This window comes from Pipistrellus kuhlii, unplaced genomic scaffold (assembly GCF_014108245.1).
Source record: "Pipistrellus kuhlii isolate mPipKuh1 unplaced genomic scaffold, mPipKuh1.p scaffold_m20_p_1, whole genome shotgun sequence".
Lineage (NCBI taxonomy): Eukaryota > Metazoa > Chordata > Mammalia > Chiroptera > Vespertilionidae > Pipistrellus > Pipistrellus kuhlii.
In genome coordinates this window covers 196,518,402-196,542,367 of record NW_023425404.1, presented here as the reverse complement: position 1 = coordinate 196,542,367, position 23,966 = coordinate 196,518,402, and the positions used below count along the sequence as shown (strand labels likewise).

Sequence of the window (23,966 nt, the reverse complement as noted above, 5' to 3'; positions counted from 1 at the left end):
CAGAGAGAGAGGCGTGGACGAGGGCTGAGCGGTGAGCTTCTAATACAGGGACCAGGCTGTGGTGCAGGCACAAGGAGGGGCGGAGTGAGAGGCAAGGTACACACAATGGGTCAGGGCACCTAGAAATGCCGTGATGATGATGATGATGGTGATGGTGATGACAGTGGTGCTGATGGTGATAATGGTATGATGATGGTAATGGTGATGTTGATGGTGATGGAATGATGATGGAGATGATGATGGTGGTGATGGTATGGTGGTGGTGATGATGACAATGATAATGGTGATGGCAGTGGTGCTGATGGTGATAATGGTAATGGTGATGTTGATGGTGATGGGATGATGATGATGGTGATGATGATGTTGGTGATGGTGATGGTATGGTGGTGATGATGATGATAATGATGATGATGGCAATGATGATGACAATGGTGATGGTGATGACAGTGGTGCTGATGGTGTTAATGGTATGATGATGGTAATGGTGATGTTGATGGTGATGGAATGATGATGGAGATGATGATGGTGGTGATAGTATGGTAGTGATGATGATGATGATGATGATGACAATGATAATGGTGATGACAGTGGTGCTGATGGTGATAATAGTATGGTGACGGTAATGGTGATGTTGATGGTGATGAAATGATGATGGAGATGATGGTGGTGATGGTATGGTGGTGATGATGATGATGATGATGATGACAATGATAATGGTGATGACAGTGGTGCTGATGGTGATAATGGTATGGTGATGGTAATGGTGATGTTGATGGTGATGGAATGATGATGGAGATGATGATGGTGGTGATGGTATATGGTGATGATGATGGTGGTGATGGTATATGGTGATGATGATGGTGGTGATGACAATGGTGCTGATGGTGCTGATGATGGTATGGTGATGGTAATGGTGATGTTGATGATGATGGTGATGGGATGATGATGGTGATAACGATGGTGGTGATGTTGACAACAATGATGCTGATGGTGATATGATGATGGTAATGGTGAAGACATGGTTATGCTGATGTGATATGGTGATGATGACAGTGATGGTGATGATGGGGGAAAGAGGGGATAGAAGAGGGAAGAGAAAGAGAAGAAACTGCTTTGCTGCTACTGTTAACCATAATGCTAAAATGTACCTTTAGTCCCATGTTTGAATATCCACTATATTACTGCCCCTGTAATGGGTGTTTGACATTTCAGACCTCATTGAGACCTTCCAAGAACCTGCTGAGGTAGGAAATCCACCCATAAGCTGCCTTTAAAAAATAAAAAGGGGGGAGATGTAGAGAGCACCTGGGAAGGCACATGAGCTGATTGTCAGCTGAGTTCAGTGGTGTTGGCAGAGCCACGTCCTGGAAACATACCTTGCCAGAGGTATGTGGGTTTCATTATCTAAGTTCAGCCAGGCACCAGGAACTGGCACAATTATCCAGGCTCAGCCAGGAGTGACAATTACAAAGAAATCACAAGAATGAAGAATTTCAGCTTGATCATTAACCATGACTTCACGTAATTTTCTTTATCTTAAACTATAGTAAAACTACCTGGAATCATGCTGTATATAATAAAGGCACTGCACCAGCTCTGGGTCACTGTCTCTCCATCCAAGGGCTGCGTCCCACCTGGTCCCAGCTTTCCCTACTGTCTTTGTGTCTGTCTCTTTCTTTTTCTCAATCCCTTGTCACCCCTACTCAGGACTCGTCCACTCTCTAGCTATGCTGGTCACGGCTCAAGAGAGAGAGAGAAAAACTTATAGTTTGACATTTTAACTTTCCAATGGGAGAGCTTCAATGATGCATAATTTAAGCCTTTTGTAAATTGTTACATCCAAACCAGGCAGTTGGCCTCTAAAAATTCACATATTTGACCTAAATTCCTTTTGTCAGCACATGGAAACATTGTCCTTGGAGAAAACAGTCTGAGTTTTGGAAGCACAAAGCTATGAGGTCACATCCCATCTCTGTTTTTCTGTAGCTTTGCAACTCTGGTCCAGATCCAACCTATTTCTCATATACAGAACATGGTATTCCTACACGTTTCCTAGGGATTGTAGGCAATTAGATAAGTATCTAGCATGAGACTGGTCCGTGGAGGCATTCCATATAGACGGTGGCTATGACGATTATAGTGCCATCATCATCAACTCAGTTCCGTGTCACAGCTATCTGCTGAGCGACATGAACCATGTGCCAGGCAGCTGATTCGTGACACGCCAGAGAAAAGGGGATGAAAGGCTGGACCCTGCCTCTTGGAACACACAAGAATGGGACGGAGATCAAGCAGACACATGAGCTTACTCTCTTTATTGTTATTGCCTTTACTGTCTTTGGAAGTTGGACTGTTGGTTGGCCTGGTCAAGAAATGTACATTTGCCCGGCTGGTGTGGCTCAGTGGTTGAGCGTCAACCTATGAACCAGGAGGTCATGGTTTGATCCCCAGTGTGGGATGTGCAGGAGGCAGTGGGTCAATGATTCTGTCTCATCATTGATGCTTCTATCTCTCTCTCCCTTTCCCTCTCTCTAAAATAAAGATATATATATATATATTTAAAAAGAAATGTACATTTTACTTCCTGGATAGTCTCCAAATCCTGCCTCCACCGCTACCCTACTATGAGGGTCTCAGTCCAGACACGTATCTTCTCTGCCCCTAAACTTCGCGCCTACAGAAGCACCGAAGGGTGCAAGCTGGGGCGGAGATGGGGCATTTGATCCAGGAGGGGAGGCCAGGAAGAGGATGAACGTCCAATGGGGAAGGACTCTGAAATTCAAACAACGAAATGTGCTCTTTTTCCTGGCGGTTGTGTGGAGCCATGAACAGAGAGGGGAGGTGGTTTCTAAAATGAAGATGGCTTGGGAGGCATTACAATCTGCCCCCCCCCAACGAGGTCAGAGCCCCGAGGGGCAGCTGGGCAAGTGCACTCAGGGTCTGCTCGCCACGACTCCCTATTTCTGTGGCCACCTGGGGGTGCGTGGGTCCCCCATGGAGATCTGAGCTGGAGGGAGGAGTCCAAGCAGAGCTTCCCAGACCTGAACCAGGCACCGAGGCGCGGATTCTGCCGGGAGAGCCGGAACGCAGCGCTCCCGCCTCCGGCTCGGCCTCCCTGCGGGCGGTGCCATCGCCCGGGCGTGGAGGAGGTGGGTGGCGTGGGAGGACAGGGTGCCAGGCTCCCTCCAGGGCCAGCGCCATGTGGTGGTCTCAACCACTTTAGAAACAGAAGCGCTGGTTTCGGGAGATCTGAGTCGGTTCCACAGGTGACTGCGGATGGCGTACAGCACAGACAACAAAGTGACAATAAAAATAGACACGGATCTGGGACCAAAGACTTTCAACATCGGGGAGAAAGCAAGGTGATTTCCAAAGCAGCCAGCCGGGGCACGGCAGAGCCACAGGCAGCTGGGAGAGAGCTCCCTCCCTGAGGGACGGACCATCCTCCATTGGTCCAGCACTCAGGCGCCGTCTCACTGAACAAGGAGACTCCTCTAAGAAGCAGACCTTAGCCCCATTTTACAGATGGTGAAACTGAGTCTCCACAGGCTGTCGCAAGTCCAGCAGCCTGTGTCCTGAGGACCCTCCAATCCAGGCCTCCCAGGCGGGAGGCTCTGTTCTTACGGCCCCACGGGCCTCGCTAAAGGGGGTTAGCGCTGAGTTGCCGTTCCACCAGAGGGGAGAGACGGCACAGCCAGACACACAGCTTTCATTGTGAGCATGAGAACGGGTCCCAGCTCTTCAGGAAAAGCCTCCCCTCCCCACCACCCCCAGCCCAAGAACCAACTTCATAGGAAGCATCAATCCGGTAGGATCAGAGAGAGCTTCACGGATGGGCAGTGGGCAGGGTTTTGTGGTTCAAAGAGGAGCTCACCGGGCGCACAGGGCTGGGAGAGGAGTCAGGAGAGGCGAACAGCAGGTGCAGAGACCTGGACAGCGGCCTGGAAGCGCCGGTGTGGGAGCCCCGAGGCGCTGAGCCCCGGGGAGGATGGCCGGCGTGAGGACAACAAATGAACGAACCACAAAGCCCAGTGGAGTTAAAAACCACAGAGGGGGAAGAGGGGGAAGTAAAACCTAACGAATAAAACCTGACCACGGGGGGACTCCCCTAATTCGGAGCACGCAGTCATGCAGAGGCACAGAAAGCATTCGAGGGGCTGGTTTACGATGTCAGCAAGACGAAAAGCACGATCACTCAGCTGCAGACACGCTAATGCAAACACGGAGCACGTTCATTAAGTCCATCCGCACGGCGCCCTCCCGCCGGCACCTCATTAGGCCTCCTACTTCCTCCGCAGGAGGCTGGCCTGCCTCCCGGGCTCTTTCTGCACAAACAGCCGCCCCTCCCTGATTAAAACGGTGCTGGCCACACGCCCTGCCATTGGCCCCTCGGCCACCTTCTGGATGACAACGTCCCACGTGTGCGAGCTGCGTGAGACCCAGGACTCCTCCGAGGTGAGCAGCCAGTGGCAAAGCCTGGGCCCGGCGGGCCTTTGTTCACCCAGCTCCACCCAGTTGACCCTCCGGACGTCATTATCCACCGTAGGAGCCCCACGCACAGCCCCACGCCTGTGTCCTTAAGCATAACAAACCTGCGTCACTCACAGATAAACCCGGGCACCCTGGCAGCGTGAACGCACACGTTGAAGTCACCGGTGACATCAACAAAATCCTGGAATAGCAGAGGGTGAGCAAAGGACCTGAACAAGACAGCGCCATCCCGTGTCCCCTTTGGCTGAGGGGGTTACCATGGCGATGGGGACGAAGGAGCTGGAAAACCTCCACGAGCATTGTCCGCTGTGGGCTGTGACGGAGCCGGGCCGGGCATCGCTGACTCCGGGCACGGTGGGCAGCTGAAACCTCTGTGCATTTGTAACTCACCCAGGACTCCACAGGCAGTGACTAAGCAAGATGTAAGGTGGAGAGCGGAGGTGAGAAGGAACCGTCGGTCTGTCTTCCTCCCTCACCCATGAGCTCGTGAACGCACACACCGAAGTCACCGGTGACATCCTTACAGGGAGGGCTGCCTCACTCGCTGTTCCAGCACCAGCGTCTGGCATGGTGTTTGGTGTTTGGCTCATCAGAAACCCTTACTGAATGTGGAGTGGATTCACTTCGTGAAGGCAGATGCCGGGCGTACGGAGATGAATAAGGCGTGACCCTTCCCCCTCTGCTCACTGCTAAGGGAGGGGACAGACATACAAACGGGTAAACGTGACCGAGCTGCTCGCACTGCGACGAAGCCAGGAGAAAGCGCTGCGGTGGGGCTTGGCGGAGTGCAAAGGGCGCTGACGGAGGAGGAGGCGGCGCCCAGACAGAAACTCCAAGAAGGCAGGAGCCACGCTGCTCCTGCTTGTCTCTGCGACCTTAGACATTAAGACAGCGCCTGGCCCCCAAGATGAGCCCAATAAATACCTATATTTACCCGGCCGGCGTGGCTTGGTGGTTGAGCGTGGACCTATGAACCAGGAGGTCCCAATTCAATTCCCAGTCAGGGCACATGCCTGGTTGTGGGCTCAATCCCCAGTGGGGGCGTGCAGGAGGCAGCCGATCCATGATTCTCTCTCATCACGGATGTTTCTGTCTCTCTCTCCCTCTCCCTTCCTCTCTGAAATCAATAGAAATAAACACATAAAACAGTTGAGCAGAAGGGGCACAGGCTTTTAGAGCACGTGGGGGGGAAATCCTCACCATGGCAGAGGGGAGAGTGGTCCCGGCAGGAGGAGCAGCAGGTGCGAAGGCCTGGAGAGATGCCAATGGCGAGATGAGGTACAGGTGTGCCCATCGGGCGGGATGGCCAGGACACGCAGGAGGCGGGATGGCAGCGGGTGTCAGGAGGAGGGACCAATGTCATGTCCACGCCAGGGCAGGGAGAGACACTTACCCGTGAGCTCTGGGAGCCACCAGAGTTCTGCACAGACGAGGGCGGGGCTCGGGTGTGCACCTGTAAGACCTGCCCTGCGCTCTGACTAAACGTCCGGGTCTTGCAAAAATGCACCTATCGGAGGCCTAGTTCCCAGTGTGAAAGTAGCTGAAGTAGGGCGGAGGCCTAGTTCCCAGTGAAAGTAGCTGAGGTGGGGCCTTTGGGGGTGATCAGGTCCTGAGAGGGGAGCCCTCAGCATGAGATTAGTGCCCTTTTTATCCTATATAATAAAAGGCTAATATGCAAATCAACCGAACAGTGGAATGACCGGTTGCTATGACAAGCACTGGCCACCAGGGTGGGGGGCAGACGCTCAACTCAGGAGCTGCCCCCTGGTGGTCAGTGCACTCCCCCAGGGGAGTGCAGCTCGGCCAGAAGCCAGGCTCATAGCTGGCGAACACAGCAGCGGTGGTGGGAGCACTAAGGATGTCCGACTGCTGGACATCCCCCATCATTCGGACATCCCCCAAGGGCTACCAGACTGTGAGTGCACAGGCTGGGCTGAGGACCTCCACAGTGTACAAATTTCATGCACCGGGCCTCTAGTATGTATGTGTGTGTGTACACACATGTATGAAACCCTTCACAAATTTGTGTCATCCTTGCCCAGGGACATGCTAATCATTGTTCCCACATTTAGGATAGGGGTGCTCCAGGCCCTGCATGATCTGCCGAAGCGAGCACCAGTGCCCTTGTAAGAGGAGATAAGAGAGAGCTCCCTCCCTCTCTCCCAGGTGTGGGCACAGCAGGAAGACCGTCATCTCTACACCAGAAAAGGGGTTCTCATCCGCCAGTGACCACGCTGGCCCCCGACCTCAGACTGCCAGCCTCAGGACGGTGAGAAATAAAGGCCTGCTGGCTAAGCCACCAGCCTGGGCACTTATTATGGTGGCCCGACCGGACTGCAGCACTCTGAGGAGGGCACCGAAGGCGTGGGCAGCTGGATGGGAGGCTGCAACAGTCGTCAAGGCCAGTGATGGTTCTTTCCATGGGATTGAGCTGCTCGGCACCTAGCGGTTATTTTTGAAGGATCTGGGGCTGCAGTCTCTGTCCTGCCCCCTCCTGCCCCCAGCCGCCCAGCCCAGCTGCACCTTCAAACACCTCATGTAGTTCTACTTTAGGTGAGGTCTCAATGCCTTAATAAAATAGCCACTAATTCAAGCGGTTCTGCCTGGGCCTGGAGTGGCACATAGCACTCTGTGTCCTGACTCAGTCCATCGCTATTCAGGGAAGATTCTAGAAAGATACGCTGGCTATGAGAACTATCTAATCTGATTCCAGCATCTGTTCTCACCCAATCCTGCCAGGTATCCACTCCCACCATTGCTTCAGCAGTAAGGTGGGCAGAGCAGGCACATGCCCAATTTTAAAAAACTTTTTTTTTTATTGATTTCAGAGGGGAAGGGGGGGGATAGAAACATCAATGATGAGAGAATCATTGATCAGCCGCCTCCTGTAAACCCCACTGGGGGTGGAATCTGAAACCCAGGCATGAGTCCTGACTGGGAATGGAACCATGAACTCCTGGTTAACAGGTTGACATTCAACCACTGAGTCATGCCAAGCAGGCAGGCACATGCCCTATTTTATTTTATTATTTTATTTTTTAATTTAATAAATATTTATTGTTCAGATTACAATTGTTCTTCTTTTTTCCTTCATAGCTCCCCTCTACCTGGTTCTCACTCCACCCTCTGCCCTTACCCCCTCCCCACTGTCCTCATCCATAGGTGTACGATTTTTGTCCAGTCTCTTCCTGTACCCCCCACACCCCTTTCCCCCAAAAAATTATCAGTCTACTCCCTTTCTATGCCCCTGATTCTATTATATTCACCAGTTTATTCTGTTCATCAGATTTTTTTATTCACTTGATTTTTAGATTCACTTGATGATAGATATGTATTTGTTGTTCATAATTTTTATCTTTACCTTTTTCTTCTTCCTCCTCTTTCAGCATTTCATATAATACTGGTTTGGTATGATAAACTCCTTTAGCTTTTCTCATCTGTGAAATTCTTCATCTGCCCTTCAATTTTCTGTGTAGAATAATCTTGGTTGTAGGTTCTTGCTATTCATCACTTTGAATATTTCTTGCCACTCCCATCTGGCCTGCATAGTTTCTATTGAGAAATCAGGTGACAGTCGTATGGGTACTCCCTTGTAGGTAACTGTTTTTCTTTTGCTGCTTTTAATATTCTCTCTTTGTCTTTTGCTCTTGGCATTTTAATTATGATATGTCTTGGTGTGGTCCTCTTTGGATTCCTTTTGTTTGGGGTTCTCTGCACTGCACTTCCTGGACTTGTAAGTCTATTTCTTTCATGGGGGGGGGGGGGGGGGGGAGGGGCAGTTTTCGGTCATTATTTCTTCAAATAGGTTTTCAGTATCTTGCTCTCTCTCTTCTTCTGGCACCCCCATAATTCGGATGTTGGTACGCTTGAAGTTGTCCCAGAGGTTTCTTACACTAACTTCATATTTTTGGATTCTTTTTTCTTTTGCAGTTGAGTGGTTTTTGCTCCTTTGTATTACAAATCTTTGACTTGATTCTTGCAATCCTCTAGTCTGCTATTAGATCTCTGTCTAATATTTTTTATTTCAGTCATTGTATGCTTAATTTCTAGTTGGTCCTTTTTCATATCCACAAGGTTCTCGCTAAATTTATCAGCCTTTTCTAAAAAATTCTTGAAAAACTTTATAACTGGTTTTGAACTCTATATCCATTGTTTGCTTTCCTCCACTTATTTGTGACCTGTTTCTCTGTCTCCGCATTTTAGCTGCTTCCCTGTGCTGATAGAGTGGCTTTGTGTGCTATAGGGCCCAGGGGCTCAGCCTCCTCAGTTCCCTGAGGTGGACACTCTTGGTGCACTCCTTTGTGGGCTGTGTGCACAGTCTTGTTGTAGTTAAGCCTTGATTGTTGTTGGTATCACTGGAAGGAATTGACCTCCAGGCCAATTGGCTGTGAGGATCAGCTGTGTCTATGCTAGGAGAACTTCTGTGCTGGAGATACCTTTATGAGACAAGATTTGCCTAAGCCTCTGTGCTCAGCTTGGGTGTGACAGAGTCTCAGGGAAGAGAAGACAGCATTGGTTTCCCATCAGCCCTGCCCTAATCAGCCCGTGTCTCAGTGTCCTGTGGTAATAGCTGCAAGTAACTCTGAGAGAAAGCCACCCTTGAGTTCTGCCCACTGCCAGACAGTCCAGTTTCTCCCTGAATGAGTCTGGGTCCCCAGAGTCTTGCCCGGAACTGCAGTTGAGCGCAGTTGGGAGTTTTTGTCTCCTTCCTGCTTGAGAAAGCCAGCCGCACACTCAGTTGCCAGTCCTTTCTGCAAGTGCACATCTCAGTACCTCTGCCTCCTGCAGCTCCTCTGAGTCTCAGTGTGCTTTTCTCTTTCCTTCTAGTTGTAGAATTTCCACTCAGCCAGCCTTCCTGTGGTTCTGGATGATGTCCGTTTTGTCTTTTAGTTGTAGTTTTGAAATTATTGTGCGAGGCAGCAGTTTAGGTGTCTTTACCTCTGCTGCCATCTTGGTTTCTCCACATGCCCTATTTTAAACAAAACATTTAAACAGCTAGTCTAGTAAATATAACCAATCAGGAAGTAGAAATGGATTCTGGAAACAAGTCTGAAAACACAAGTGAGCTACCTACGCACTACCATTTAACCAGGATAAACATCTGGTACCAAACACTCAGGCCTCATCCTGCAGAGTCAGCGCTGCTCACGCCCCTGCTGAGAGAGGATGAGTCAGCAAGGTGTCCAGCCAAAGGCCAGCTGGAAGGACATGTGCTCAGGTCAGCAACCCCAGGAGGTCCCTGGTGCCATGGTCACCTCATGCCCGGGATCCTTGGGCACTTGCTATGGATCACCTTCTTGGGGCTTTAAGCATCCCTGTGGCAGTTACCTTTAGTGAACCTTACTAACTACCTGGAGACCTCACCCCTAGATGCAGTCACATTGGGGGTTAGGGCTTCAACATAGGAATGGGGGTGGGTACACCAATCAGAACATAGCAGCCTCTCTGCCTGCATGGGGCAGAGCTGGGATTATAAGCATGGAGATCAGACCCCTAGCCAAGTGCCGAACCGCCCCCTCACCCCTCCCCTCCTCTCCAGCCCCCCCCCCGGCCCCCTCGCACCCCAGCACAGGGTCCTGTGCTTCCTTCCCTTCCCCCTCCCCCTGGATGTCATAGCCTGAGAGTACAAACAGCCAGCTCTGCCTCAGGACGGTGAGACATTGCTCTGAGAACACAGCCTGGGCTGTCCCAGGCGTGGGAGCACCCGTCCCTCATTCTTTAGAGACAGAAAAGGTTGTCCTGAGACCAGCCATGCCCGGCCTCCGCCTGTGCCAGCTACAGAGCGAGTCGGCGAGAACGACGGAGCAGAAGGGCTGCGCCAGGCTCTCCGGGCTGCCATGCATCACCTGCTCCCTGCGAGATGCAGAACCGCACCCCATTATCTTAGAGCCGACAGGCAATTCCTCAGGGTGCTCTCCTCCCGCCGGGGGAAGGGGGAGGGGGGGAGGCAGCCTGCAGGAGCCCAGCTCGGGCACTGAATCAGCCCCCAGCGTTCAGGACCCCGTCAGACTCCCAGAAGCAGGGGCCCGAGGCCCTCCTGTGCTGGAAAACAAATCAGTTTCACTAGAAAAGAGATGGTGACAGGAAGCCAGGAAGGCTGGCCCACAACCTTCATTGCTCTAACCTTTAGTTGAGATATTGTTAGCTGAAGCAGCCTCCACCTTGTTTGTCCCGTGAAAGTTTCTGTTATTTCCTGCCTAAGGGCTACATGTAAATTTCTGTTTATGTTGCCTAAGATGTGTTCCCCAAAGCCTCGATAAAAGGGATGGCAGGGCCAGAGCAGGAGTAGTTCTCCCACTAGAGTTGGACTGCCGCCTGGCCCCCCATATCGCCAAGTTGAATTTCTTCATTTGTGTGCGGCCCTTCTCCGGAACTCGAACCCTGAATTGGAACCCTTTCTATGCCGGCAGTGAGAGAGAGTCCTGTCCTCGTGAGCTGGCCACAAGGCACGTCCAGGACGGGCTCAGAGGAACCGGGCAGCCAGGGGAGGCGCGTGTCGGGAAGAGGAGGTGTCACCTGCACAGGCACCGAGGCAGGTGGGCATTTCTTGGAAGCATATTTAAAGCAGAGATAATAACTAGGGATGGGATGGAAAGAAGGTTCCAGAACATAGGTCCCGGCGGGCCTGGTGGGCTGCACTGAGAATTTGGAATTCAGGGTGTCCACCCTGGGCAGCCATCCGAGCCCTTCTCACCAGCTTTGCAAAGTTCAAATCCCCAGGAGACTGGTGTTGACATCCTCCATCGCATTCACGGTCCTCAGAGGGACACACACTTCTAGATCCATTCTCACCCGGACTCGTCAGTAAGAGAACGGAATTAACATTAAATTAGGCACGCGCTCACGGATTTCATCGGGAATGTAGTTCACAAACCGTCCGTTGGAAAGCGTGCTCTGAAGACACAGAATGACCAGAAAGACTCATTCCTTTCTCCTTACAGCCGGCTCCGTAAGGGGTTCGGGGTGCATGGGCATTCAGCTCCATCAGGGGGTTCAGGTATGGGGAACTCACCACAGGCTGACCAGGAAGGGGTTTGGGGGTACATGGGGCACTCACCACAGGTGACCAGGAAGGGGTGTGGACATGGGGCACTCACCACAGGCTGACCAGGAAGGGGGTTCGGGGTGCATGGGCATTCAGCTCCATCAGGGGGTTCAGGTACGGGGAACTCACCACAGGTTCACCAAAAAGGGGTGTTGGAGTGCAGGGCACTCACCAAAGGTGACCAGGAAGGGGGTTTGAGGGTGCGGCACTCACCAAAGGTGACCAGGAAGGGGTTTGGGGTTTGGGGGTGCATGGGGCACTCACACTGGCTGACAGGAAGGGGTTTGGGGTGCAGCACTCACCACAGGTTGACCAGGAAGGGGTTTGGGGGTGCATGGGGACTCACACTGGCTGACAGGAGGGGGTTTGGGGTGCAGGGCACTCACACTGGTTGACAGGAAGGGGTGTCGGGGTGCGGCACTCACCACAGGTTGACCAGGAAGGGGTGCTCCAGGCCCTGCATGATCTGCAGCTCGCGGAGCACGTTGCGCACCTCGTCCCGCTGCACGCACTGCTGCTTGTTCATGTACTTCATGGCGTACATGCGCTTCGTGTCCCGCTTCTGCACGATGCACACCTGGCGGGCAGAGCGACAGTCAGGCCGGGGACGCAGCCACCCACCCTGCAGGTCTGCCCCGGCTCGGGGTTCCAGTCTGTCCTGCTGGCGGCGCGGCGGCTGCAGCGGGTGGGCTGTGCCAGGCTCAACCGCCTCGGAATAGCTAAGCTCAGGCTCGGCAGGGCAAGCACCGGGAGAGCAGCCTGTGATGCGGGAGGGAAGGGGCAGCCCTGCCCGGAGTTGCTCACCGCCCGGAGGAGGCAGACAAAGGCTCGGTGTCTGCACCCTGCGACGTCCGGGCCTCCCACCCAGCACCCCTGCCACCCGCCAGCGCCAGAGCCAGCTTCCTTTGCGGAGGACCCTCTGCCAGCAACGCCGGAGGGTTAAGGCCAAAGGAGCGGCCCCTGAGCCGAGCTGGGAGCGAGGCACCTACACCCCAGGCTGCTCGCCCCTGGGCCGGGACCAGCCTGGGTTCCCGTGAAGCATCCATCTTATATAAAAACTGCTGTTTGAAATGTTAACCCTGCTCTTTGGCTTCTGTCAATGCTTGCTTGCTAAGACCACTCCCACTTCAGAGAGGCCATTACACCTTCCCCAGACAAGGTTATCAGTGCTGGCACCAGGCCAGGCCCCTGGTTGAGGTCTCAAGGCCCCAGCACACTCGGGCTCTTTAAGGACTTGCAAAACGGGCAGGAAATACCCCATATTTGGGAGACAAAGAAGGTAAAACCATATAAATAGAGAAAATTCCTGCATGTTGGGGCCCAGAATTTGAGAGACATTTTCCCCTGGACCCACGCGTAATAAATGTATTGATTAGTTCTTCGGTTTTCTGTAACACCCGGAGACTGAGTTTTCCCACAGAGTCCCTGGCCGATGGCGCCCTCACTGTCAGTCTTCCCGACGCCCTTCCCTGACTCACCGCGGCCACCTTCCTTCGCTCTCCTCCGCTCGGTGCCTGGGTAACATCCTGGCCCCGGAGCCTGCTCCTGGGAACCCCCAAACCCAGGCTACGCCGCTGGGGAGCACAGATGGGGCAGCGGCAGTACCAGCAGCGCCCGTGGACGGAGCCCCCTCCTGCAGGCCCAGCGCTGAGCAGTGTCCCCCATCACTGTCCCCACCAGACCCTCTGAATAAAGCCAGAGTCCGCCCTGAGTGGGAGGAAGCGCAGCCCCCGCGGACCACGCTCTTGTCGGCGCTCAGCAGGCTGCTCACATCTGAGATTTGTGGCGGAAGGAAGTTCTTTCTGGTGGCAGATGGAAGAGGGGTGCCGTGAGTTTTATAAATAAGCGAAGGCCATGCTCACACACCCACTGATCCCCCTCTGGATAACAGGAACACACAGAATCAGGAAACACCAGGGAAGTGTGGGCCAAAGGCCATGGGCCAGGGGCCAGGGGCCAGGACCAGCCGGTGCTCCTGACGCTCTCGGTGATGGAATCGTGTCGTCGGGGTGAAGCGAGGTTGGAGCGCTCTGATCAGGGGGGAGGCTGGAAGGGTTCACCCAGCCGAGGTAACGGGACTGGTTACGGGAAGATGACGGAAACGCACTTGAGTGATGGAGGCCGTCACATCGGTCCGCGAGGGGCCAGCCGCTCCGGCCACGGCTGGAAAGCCATTCATTCAGGAGTAAGCCTGCCCTCCTGGCGATACTTAGCTCTTCACACAGCGAGCCCGGAGCCAGCAAACCCCTCCACGGGGCGCCTCAAGCCCACACAACCCAATTAGCAGCAAACGAGCAGACCTCTCCTCACCAGGAGCGGAAGCCGCCCGCTGGGAAAGACGTCTGCGCGCACAGCCAGGGCTTCCGGAGCGAGCATCGTGCTTCGGAATTCTAATCACGGCTCCTGCGTGAGGTACCAGCTCCCTTTCAGGCTCCGAGGAGGGAGGCCCCCATGCCAGAGCCCCCGGCTGCAGCCAGCATTCCAGCTCAGCTCTGACAGACTGGAGCTGAGGCTCTCAGTCCCGCATGCTACAGACCGATTAGCTCGTCGCTTTCCGAAAAGCAATCACAGACTCTGCGTCCCTGCTCAGCAGACAGGGACCACACACGCTTCTGCCGCCCCAGCCCCTGTCCCCCAATTTGTGCCCTGCTCCCCTGACCCAGGACTGACTCTGTGCCTGTCGCAGGGCCTTTGCACCTGCTGCCCCTGCCTCATGACTGACTCTGTGCCTGCCACAGGGCCTTTGCACCTGCTGCCTCTTTCATCTGTGGTGGTCTTACGTCAGATGGTCACATGATCAAAGAAAGCAGCCTTGCCCTCCCAGGCCATTGCACCACACTCCCCCACAGAGCAATGATGGCTGCTGAAATGCCGTGTTTGCTCCTTGTGTGCATGTCCACCAGCCCCCTCGGGCACTGTCAGCTCTGTGGCATCACAAACCTTGCCCAGCTGTTGGTCACACGCAGCCGCCTCGGACAGTGCTGGGCAGCGGCCGTGACCGTGTGCTGTCCACCTCCAATTCCTGCTGGGCGTTTTCTGAGCGCCACCGTTACCACGAAGGCCAGCAACTTAAAAGGTCAAAACGATTCCAAAAGACTATTTTTAAGGGGGAGGGAGGCAGGGAATAGCCAAGTCAAATGTTTGTGAACACTCATGCCCAGCCGGTGTGGCTCAGTGGTTGAGTGTAAACCTAGGAACCAGGAGGTCACGGTTCCATTCCCGGTCAGGGCACCTGCCAGGGTTGCAGGCTCAGTCCCCGGTCGGGGGCCTGCAGGAGGCAGCTGGTCCATGATTCTCTCTCCTCATTGATATTTCTCTCTCTCTCCCTCTCCCTTCTTCTCTGAAATCCATAAAAATATATTTTAAAAAAAAAATTCTGAACATTCAAACTGATAAGTGCATGTGTAACATCGAACTCCTGCTTAATTCCCCAGTGGGTTTGCTGCCATCTGGGCCGTAAACTGTTCGTCTGCTATGAATCAGCTATTGCTTTCCCCCCAGACATGCAGAGGTGGGAGCCTGGCGCGCGGAGTGAGACGGCTAATGATATGTTCGCGGTGGGAAATGATCACCACGCCTCGCCAGGCGGCGTGGCCGGCATCACCAACGTGCAGTCCCTGCCCAGCTGCGCCGGGCCTCCCTGCGAGGGGCGGAAAGGACTCGCATCCTATTCCTCGGTGCTGCTTTGCGCCACCGCGTGCACACTCTGCCTCGGCGATTCCATGAATTTTAATTAACTCCCGTTTGGTAGGCTCCGGCCCGCCGGCTCTTAAAGCGGAGGGGCCGCTGCCGACTCAAAGGTCTCCGAACGCTCTCCCCAGGTCTCCTCCTCCCCCGCTGGAAGGGCGTGGGGCCCGGTTCCGTCCAAGTTCCCTCGGAGCGCACACTTTGCCCCGGACTCTCTCTGCTGGCCCAGCATCAGGGGGGCCAGGAGGCAGTGCCGGGGGGACTGGGAGGGCTGGAGGGCGCAGCACGTGCAAAGGCCCTGAGTCAGCGATCGGTCTGGCGTGCCGAGAGACAGGAGGAAGAGCTGGAGAGGGCCAAGCAGGAAGACAGGGGCGGGGGCAGGGCGGGGGGTTGTCTGAGAAGCAGGCAGCAGCCAGACACAGAGCCTCCCGGGCTGGCACTGAGAGTCGCATCTGTCTGAAGCAGCAAGCACATGATCTACTCTGTGCTCAATGCCATCAGGGCTGCTCTGCAGACAGGGCCGTCTCCTCCTCTCCCCCTCCTCATCGCCCCAGGCAGCGGTGACTGAGCCTCCGCCACACGCTGAGCCCGGAGCCAGTGCCGATGGGGCGGGCGGACGATAAGGACCAGTCCCGACCTCTCAGAGCCTGGCGGTCTGATGGCAGAGGCAGACCCTGCTCAGCCACGTGTGCTGTGCGGGCTGGCGAGGCCGCTCCCCGACACGTCCCTCCAGGTGGCCCTGAACCCTTCCAGGGCCCACCGGCCAGCAGACCTGGTTTCAGGGCTTACTGTGAGCCTGTAGCCATCCGGACAACCCGGTGCCTGGAGAGGAGGGGAGGCCAACAGGACAGGAGCCAGAGCCGCCCACTCTGCAGGCACCTGACTTCTCCTGTGGACACCAGAGCGAGCCACGGAGCAAAGGGCATTTTCTCAAGAAACGGATATCCAGCTGAAACCGGTTTGGCTCAGTGGATAGAGCATCGGCCTGCGGACTGAAAGGTCCCGGGTTCGATTCCGGCCAAGGGCATGTACCTTGGTTTGGACACATCCCCAGTAGGGGGTGTGCAGGAGGCAGCGGTTCGATGTTTCTAACTCTCTACCCTCTCTCTCCCTCCCTGTAAAAAAATCAATAAAATATATTTTTTTAAAAGAAAAAGAAATGGGCCTCCATATACCAAGCACGTGAACCTCAACCCTTACTGCACATCACACAGAAAGGGTAAGGCAAAGTGGACGACGGGACTAACCCTGTCAGCTAACCCGTACAGCGTTTACAAAGGGGACCCAGGAAAACAGCGTGGTGACCTGAGTATGTTTTCCTGAGCCATGTTTTCCTCTGCCAGGCACACACAGCAATAGCCTGGATGGAGAAACTCCATGCATTAGACCTCATCCACATGGCAAACATCTGTGCACAGGACATACACTAAGAAAAGTGAATAGAAGGACTGCAGTTTCGTAGGGAATCGTCTCATGTCTGGCAAAGGACCAGCATCCAGACATATAGCCCACACTCAATGTTTACAAATCAGCCCAGCCAGCATGGCTCAGGGGTTTGAGCATCAACTTATGAACCAGGAGATCAGGGTTTGATTCCCGATCAGGGCACATGCAAGAGTTGAGGACTCAAGCTCCAGTGTGGGGCATGCAGGAGGCAGCTGATCCATGATTCTGTCTCATCATTGATGCTTCTATCTCTCTCCCTCTCCTTTCCTCTCTGAAATCAATAAAAATAATATTGTTAAAATAAAAATAATTATAAGCCAACCCAATTTTTAATGGCAAAAAGTTATGAATAAAAACCTCACAACTTTTTCATGAAGCACAAGGAAAAAAAAAATGTTCATCTCTACCCTGGCAGGTTTAGCTCAGTGGATAGAGCATCAGCCTGTGGACTGAAGGGCCCCAGGCTTGATTCCGGTCAAGGGCACAAGCCTGGGTTATGGGCTTGATCCCCAGTGGGGAGCATACAGGAGGCAGCGGATCCATGATTCTCTCTTATCACTGATGTTTCTCTCTCTCTCTCCCTCTCCCTTCCTCCCTGAAATCAACAAAATATATTTTTTAAGGAAGTTCATCCGCATTACTCGTCAAGGAAATGCTAGTGAAAACCATGCTGAAATACAACTAAACACTCAGAATACCTAAGGGGAGGAAGACCGGTAGCACTCTGCGCTGGCAAGGACGGGCAGCCGATGGAGCCCTCGGTAGGAGCAGAATGCAGCCACGTTGGAAGCCTTTCGGCAGTTCTGCACAAAAGGGAACAAACGCCTGCTCTGTCGCAAGCAATTCCAGTCGCAGGTATCGACCCAGAGAAACGGAATCCCGCTCACAAAGAGCCCGCAGGTTTTCCGGGCAAAGTCTGCAACCGTCAAACCGAGGAACCGCCCTGGGGTCCATCACGGTGAAACGGATGAACACACCGCGATATGCCCTGACCGGTGTGGCTCAGTGGATAGAGCGTCGGCCTGCGGACTACAGGGTACCAGGTTCGGTTCCGGTCAAGGGCATGTGCCTTGGTTGCGGGCACATCCCCAGTAGGGGGTGTGCAAGAGGCAGCTGATGACGTTTCTCTCTCTTCGATGTTTCTAACCCTACCCCTTTCCCTTCCTCTCTGTAAAAAAATAAACAAATAAAAAGAACCATCTTTCTTACCTTTCCAAAGCTCCCTTTGCCGATGGCCCGCAGGATCTGAAAATGGTCAAAGTTGACTGCAAAAGAGAATGGGGTGGGGGGGGGGGGTGGAGAGAAAAGGGAACAAGTCAGACTGGCCAAACCTCGGATTCCTTCCAACATTCTTACCTACGTGCCCAGCTGTGTGCTCCAAGAGGCTCCTCATTCCCACTGCGTTACCTTCTCCTGGCAGCACCCGCCTGCAGGGACACCTCTCACATATTCCATCCGCTCCCCCTCCCCCCAATCCACCCAGCCGTGAGCGCCCCCAGGGGGTGTGGAGGGGAGGGGTCGGCAGAGAGCTGGGACTCTCACATCTCCAAGTTCTTCTGCCCCCTCGTGCCCCTGGCACTCAGCGCCAGCTTAGCCAGCCCTGCCTCCTGCATGATCATGTCCTGCCCCTCCGTCGTGGATGCCGGCCTCAGACCTGGCAGCGGGGCACCGGCAGGTGGGGACGCTGTGCCCACGCTCTCCTCCTGGCATGGCCCTGTCTGGTGCCTCCCCTAACGCACGGTTCCTGAGGGTCCCCTTCCTGCTCCGTCCAGCTCCCCGCGCCCGCCCGGCTCCCAGCTGTGTCCCTAAGCACAGCAACACGTGGCCACGCCTCACCCAGCAGACACCTGGCTTCCCCCCCTCGGTCTTGCTCCTTTTTGAAGCACCTCCTGGCATCCATGGCCGGGCACCCTCTCACTTCCCACTCCGTTTGCACCCACACCACCTCTCCCTCCCAACCACCACCCTGGAGCCCTTCCAGCCCGCACTCTAACCTTCCTCTTCTCACGGGCACAGGGCACAGCGGCTCCTGTCCCCACTGACACCATGGCTCTCCCAGGCTTCTCCTGTCTCCAGGCTGTGCCCACTGAGCCCTGCCTACCTCACAGCGCCTCCTGGTGGCTCCCAGCCGCCTCCGCCTCCCAATTTCCACCCCCGGAACCCATCCAGCCCTCACCCTAAACCTTCCTTCCTCTTCTCATGGGCACAGGGCACAGCGGCTCCTGTCCCCACTGACACCATGGCTCTCCCAGGCTTCTCCTGTCTCCAGGCTGTGCCCACTGAGCCCTGCCCACCTCACAGCGCCTCCTGGTGGCTCCCAGCCGCCTCCTCCTCCCCCTCCTGGCCCAAAGCAGGACCCAGGAGGGGTGGCTCCCCGTTCATCTGACCTCACAGGCTCCAAGCCCCGTGCTCACCCCGGACTCCTCTCTCCGGACCCACGCAGTCTCTTCCCCGTGACCCATCGAGGTAGGGGACTTCCACCCTCACCAGGCAAAGGGGCACAGACGCCCAGGCACGCGGGCTGCGTGTACGGTCTACACTGAGCCCAGCGCCGAGGGCCAGCAGGTGTGGCCGCTGGTTCCTCAGAACAGGAGAGGAGCAAAGCAAAGACCAGGCATCGTAGGCAGGTACCTTCCCTGCCAAGCTCTGGGGGAGGGCACCACACAGGGAAGATGCTGCCTGTCAATCACTCCTGGGGACTGGGATGATTGGCTGGAATGGACATGGCCACCCCAGTGGGCAGGAAGTGGGATCTATAATCTCTTAAACCAGTGGTTGGCAAACTCATTAGTCAACAGAGCCAAATAGCAACAGTACGACGATTGAAATTTCTTTTGAGAGTCAAATTTTTGAACTTAAACTTCTTCTAACGCCACTTCTTCAAAATAGACTCGCCCAGGCCGTGGTATTTTGTGGAAGAGCCACACTCAAAGGGCCATAGAGCTGCATGTGACTCTGGAGCCGTGGTTTGCCGACCACAGCCCTAAACAAAGACACTCGTTTTCCTATACTCATGGTTTCCCTTGGCACAGGGGTTCATGGCTCTCGCTTGGCTCCCTGGCATTGTCCTGTGCTGCCGTGGCCAGGCTAACCGCACACACGCTGGACCCTGGGCGGGAAGGAGCCTGATGCTGGACGGGACTGGCTCCCACGGACACTCGGATACTGGTGTGGCTCCAGCTGTCCCGCACCCCCTGTTCCGCTTCTTCTGGAACGGACCCAGGGACCGGGACTGGGAACCAGGGGCGTGATGCCACGCAAATAAAGCTTCCGCCACGTCTCACCACCCGTGGGGCTCCGGCAGCACCCCGAGAACCCCACTCCTCCCGCCACAGGGAGTTCTTGGGTAACAGCTGCCCCCAGCCCCATGGCATCCTGCCCACAGGCCTGTCCTGGCCCCACACACAGCCTCCCCCAAAGTTCAGGGGTCACCAGGCCCACACCCACAGTTAAGCTGGAGCCACCCTCCGGGCTGGCCGGGGCCACGGCGGGACCACGGCTCCGCACAGACCTCCTGTGTGCCCAGCACAGCAGACACCGCCGTGTGCCGGGCCGAGCCACCCCGCTTTCAGCCTCACTGCACACGGCTCTGTGTTCAGGTTGATGGATGTGCTTCATAAAACCCCAAACCCCTGGGCTTTCTCCTCACTCTGCCTCTTCTCTGCAAACACAGCGGCCCTCTGCGTTCGGGAAATCACGGCCCGATGCAGACAGAACATCGTGCTGGTAACCAGGACAGCAGCCAATGTGGACGCTGAGAAAGGTGACATCTGCGAGAAGGAGGGCCTCGAACACGTGTCTGAGGGGGAACATGCGTGACCCTAACATTCCTCAGCTGCACGTGTCTGAGGGGGCATGGGTGACCCTGACATTCCTCAGCTGCACGTGTCTGAGGGAACATGCATGACCCTAACATTCCTCAGCTGCACGTGTCTGAGGGAACATGCGTGACCCTAACATTCCTCAGCTGCACGTGTCTGAGGGGGCATGCGTGATCCCAACATTCCTTGACGGCGAGGGCTGCTCAGACGCCGGCCTCCTCTCGTCCAGCAAGGCCCCTGCCTCGGGCCGGGTAACAAAGCCCCATGGACCGGAGGCTCCAGCAGCAGAAACTTAGCCTCCTCCTCACGCTCCAGTGCAGCGCCCACCTCTCCCCTGGGCTGTCCCGGTGCCGGACTGTCTCTGCCCCCTCGGGGGGGAGACACCCAGAGCTGACCCCCCTGGGGACCGCCCTCACCCGGGATGGATGGCCTGGGAGGACCACGGCCTCACGTCCCTGACACAGAGGATGGCTCCCAGAGTCCGCAGGTGCCCTGGCGGTAACTCACTCTGTAACCCCGCTCCCCCCCCCCCCCCCCGCCTTCCCTTCCCTCCCGCCACCCCTCCCTGACGGGTAGCTGGGGTCCCCCCGTACACAAATTGCTCGCACGTGGACCCCGCTCTCAGGCCTGCTTCTCGGGAAACCCAAACTAAGACAACCCGTCGAGGAGGCCCGCGCACACGCCTCTGTCACGGGATCCTGCACACACCGCCCTCGCCGAGGGCACGTTCTCCCGTGTTCATGCCTGTTTGCCAGCCAGTGCCTGTCTTCGCTTCCCTGGAGCCTCGGAGAAACAGCTGTTCATGAACACGTAGCTCACTCCTGACCGGCAAGAGCCCTGGGCATGGCTCTGGAGACCTCCGTGGCCTCGGCCTGCGTGGCAGTGGCACGGGAGCCGGCCGGCGGGGCCGTGAGGAAGGACGGGAAAGGAGGTCTTTGCCGCTGATGCCAGGTGCAGCCTGTGCGGCGGGAACACGGGGAGCGTTTGCATATAGATTGCCTTTCACAGTTTCCATCCTTCACCACCATGGGTGTTCGGGCTTAATCAGAACCAGCCTCTCCTAATTGCTGCTTCAGCCTCCCTGCCGGCTCTTCCTGATGACTTCTGCTCGGGATTCTGGGAGGTATTATAGAAGGATGAGTCTACTTCCTGGAGCCAATGACCCCCTTCCTGGAGCCAATGACCCCCTTCCTGGAGCCAATGACCCCCTTCCTGAGCCAACGACCCCCCTTCCTGAGCCAACAGCCCCCCTCGATCTTGAAGAAGAAGCGAGCGTGCAGGAGTTCGGCTCAGAGCATCCATAGCTAAGGACAGGAGGGGGGCCGGCCGCGGCAGCTAGCCACACACCCAGCGTGTACCCCACCACGCCCAGTGCTCCAGGAGGCTGTGTCAGTGTCCTGGGGCCCCGGAGCAAAGTGCTCAGAGCACAGGGTGCGCCCTCTCTCAGGTCTGAGGCCAGGGAGGACGTGAGGGGGCCCTGCCCGGGCCTCTGCCCCCCTGCTGGCATCTCTGCTGAGCCTCTCTTTGTAGACGCATCACCCCGATCTCCACCCCCATCTTCCCCGTGTGCACGCCTGCGTCCATTCTAGTGCCCTTGACCGGGTCCCCCGCCGAGGCCTCCCTTTCGCCCGGCCACCTCCGGGAAGGTCCTCTCCCCACAGAAGGCCACGCCCGGAGGTCCCGGAGGTCAGGGCGGCACCAGCTGAAGTAGGAGGTGTCTCACCCGTCACAGGGGCCCCCTGACCCCCTCACCAAACACAGACCCGCCTCTCTCTGCACAGCAGCCTCGGTGCCTCGGCGCCGGGCACAGGTGGCAGGGGCTGTCTCCCGTTCACCAGCGAGGCCCCAGCACCCAGCACCCAGCACCCAGCCTGGAGCCCGGGCGTGTTAGCAGAGAGCATGTCCGTTACGTGTTACACAAACACATGGATAAAGGGTGCATTCGGAGTCTGTCCTCCTGGCGCTTGCTGGTGGCCTGCTCTCAGTGGACCTCCGCCCCAACGTGCATGCTCTGGGCCGTTCGGGAGCGACGCCAGCGGCCCTGCCACCGCCGGGCGTGCGGCTCGCTCTCCGCATCCTCACCTCTCCCTCGCCAGGCAGACTGGCCAGCTGCACCCTGAGGAGGAGGACACAGAGGCACGGGGCGGGCAGGGACTGGAGGGGTCCCTGAGCTATGAGGTGGGTATCCAGGGAAGGGCGGGGCTGTGTCCGCCCGCCCGTCCGCCCGCCCTCCCCACCAGCAGAGGGCAGTGCCCGGTGCAGAGTGAGCCCACTGTGAGCACGACCACCCCCTCGAGCGTTAGGGCCAGGACGCTTGCTTCTAATCTTCGTCCGAGGATATTTTCCCCACTGATTTTTAGAAAGAGTGCAAGGGAGAGAGGAGGCGGGGAGAGAGAGAAACGTTACTGTGGGAGAGACCAATGGACCGGCTGCTTCCTGCAGGCGCCGTGACCACAGGGCCAGGGATGAAACCCAAAACCCTTGCCCAGTGATCAAACCCAAGACCCTCTGTGACCCAACCGGGTCAGCGCACTAACCACTGAGCTACCCGGCCGGGGCAGAACCGGGCCGCTTTTGAGAACACGGGGGACGCTGAGCTGAGGAGGCACTGGAAAACCGGGACGGCTCCCAGCAAACGGAGGTCGGGCTGCTTCCTCAGTGAAGGCTGCATGCACGGCCTCAGGCCTCTGCCACCCGAGGGCCCGGGTTTAACCGCCACACGACACCCACGGGAAGGTGTCTGCGGACCGGGCGGGCGGCTCGGTGCGGCACCCGCCGAAGAGGCACACGCCGATGCCAATCCGCAGCCACTCCCTCCCGAGGGACCTCAGCGGTGATTTCATTGCTGCGGCTTATTAAGCCTCTCCAGAGGGCAGACATGCAAATGAGAGGAGCACTTTGTCTTTAAGAAGAAAACCTTCCAGGAGACGGAGCTATTGTCCTCCGTAACTGGGGCACGAGATGGGATGGAGTGTCTGTGCTGTCGGAGACGATGACAAATGCATCGTTTCTAGTCTCCCGGTTTTGCAAAACACGACGACGGAATTTCCAATGGACTTTCGGATCCATAACGGTCCCAAGGACCCATCCCCGTTTGTGAGCCGAATGCCTTTCCCACTGGCATAAACCAAAGAGGCAATGATAGGGTTTCTTTCTTCTTTCTCTCCCTTCTCCTGCACCTTCTTCCTCCCTCCCTCCCTCCCCAGCCCTCCCCTCTGTCTCCCAGAGAGAGAAATTCCGGATCCGAGCACCATTCCTTGAGGCCTCCTGGAAGGACAGCACTCGGGTGTAAAGGAAGCCTGTCCTCTCCACCAGCGCCTCCCACGGCGCCGTCCTGCTGATCAGCGGCCGCCTCCTCCGGCGTGGACACCGCTCGTGGCCTCACATCCGAGGTTGTCGATGGAAATGCTCTGATTTCTATTTGGCCTATTCAGGGTTGTTTTTTTATGACGTCACTCGACACTAGCCATGAAAGT

At 56.1% G+C, this 23,966-nt stretch overlaps 1 protein-coding gene across 2 annotated transcripts in view; it reads right to left on the bottom strand.

The window, feature by feature from the left end:
* STK32B (serine/threonine kinase 32B) overlaps window positions 1-23,966 on the bottom strand; it is a 71,186-nt gene that overhangs the window by 30,810 nt on the left and 16,410 nt on the right. For both annotated transcript variants that reach the window (XM_036426752.2, XM_045574210.1), the window contains exons 2-3: window positions 17,879-17,934; window positions 11,962-12,113 (exon numbers count right to left, since the gene is read on the bottom strand). In XM_036426752.2, coding sequence (XP_036282645.2) covers window positions 11,962-12,113; window positions 17,879-17,934 — 208 coding nt within the window. The remainder of the gene's footprint in view (window positions 1-11,961; window positions 12,114-17,878; window positions 17,935-23,966) is intronic.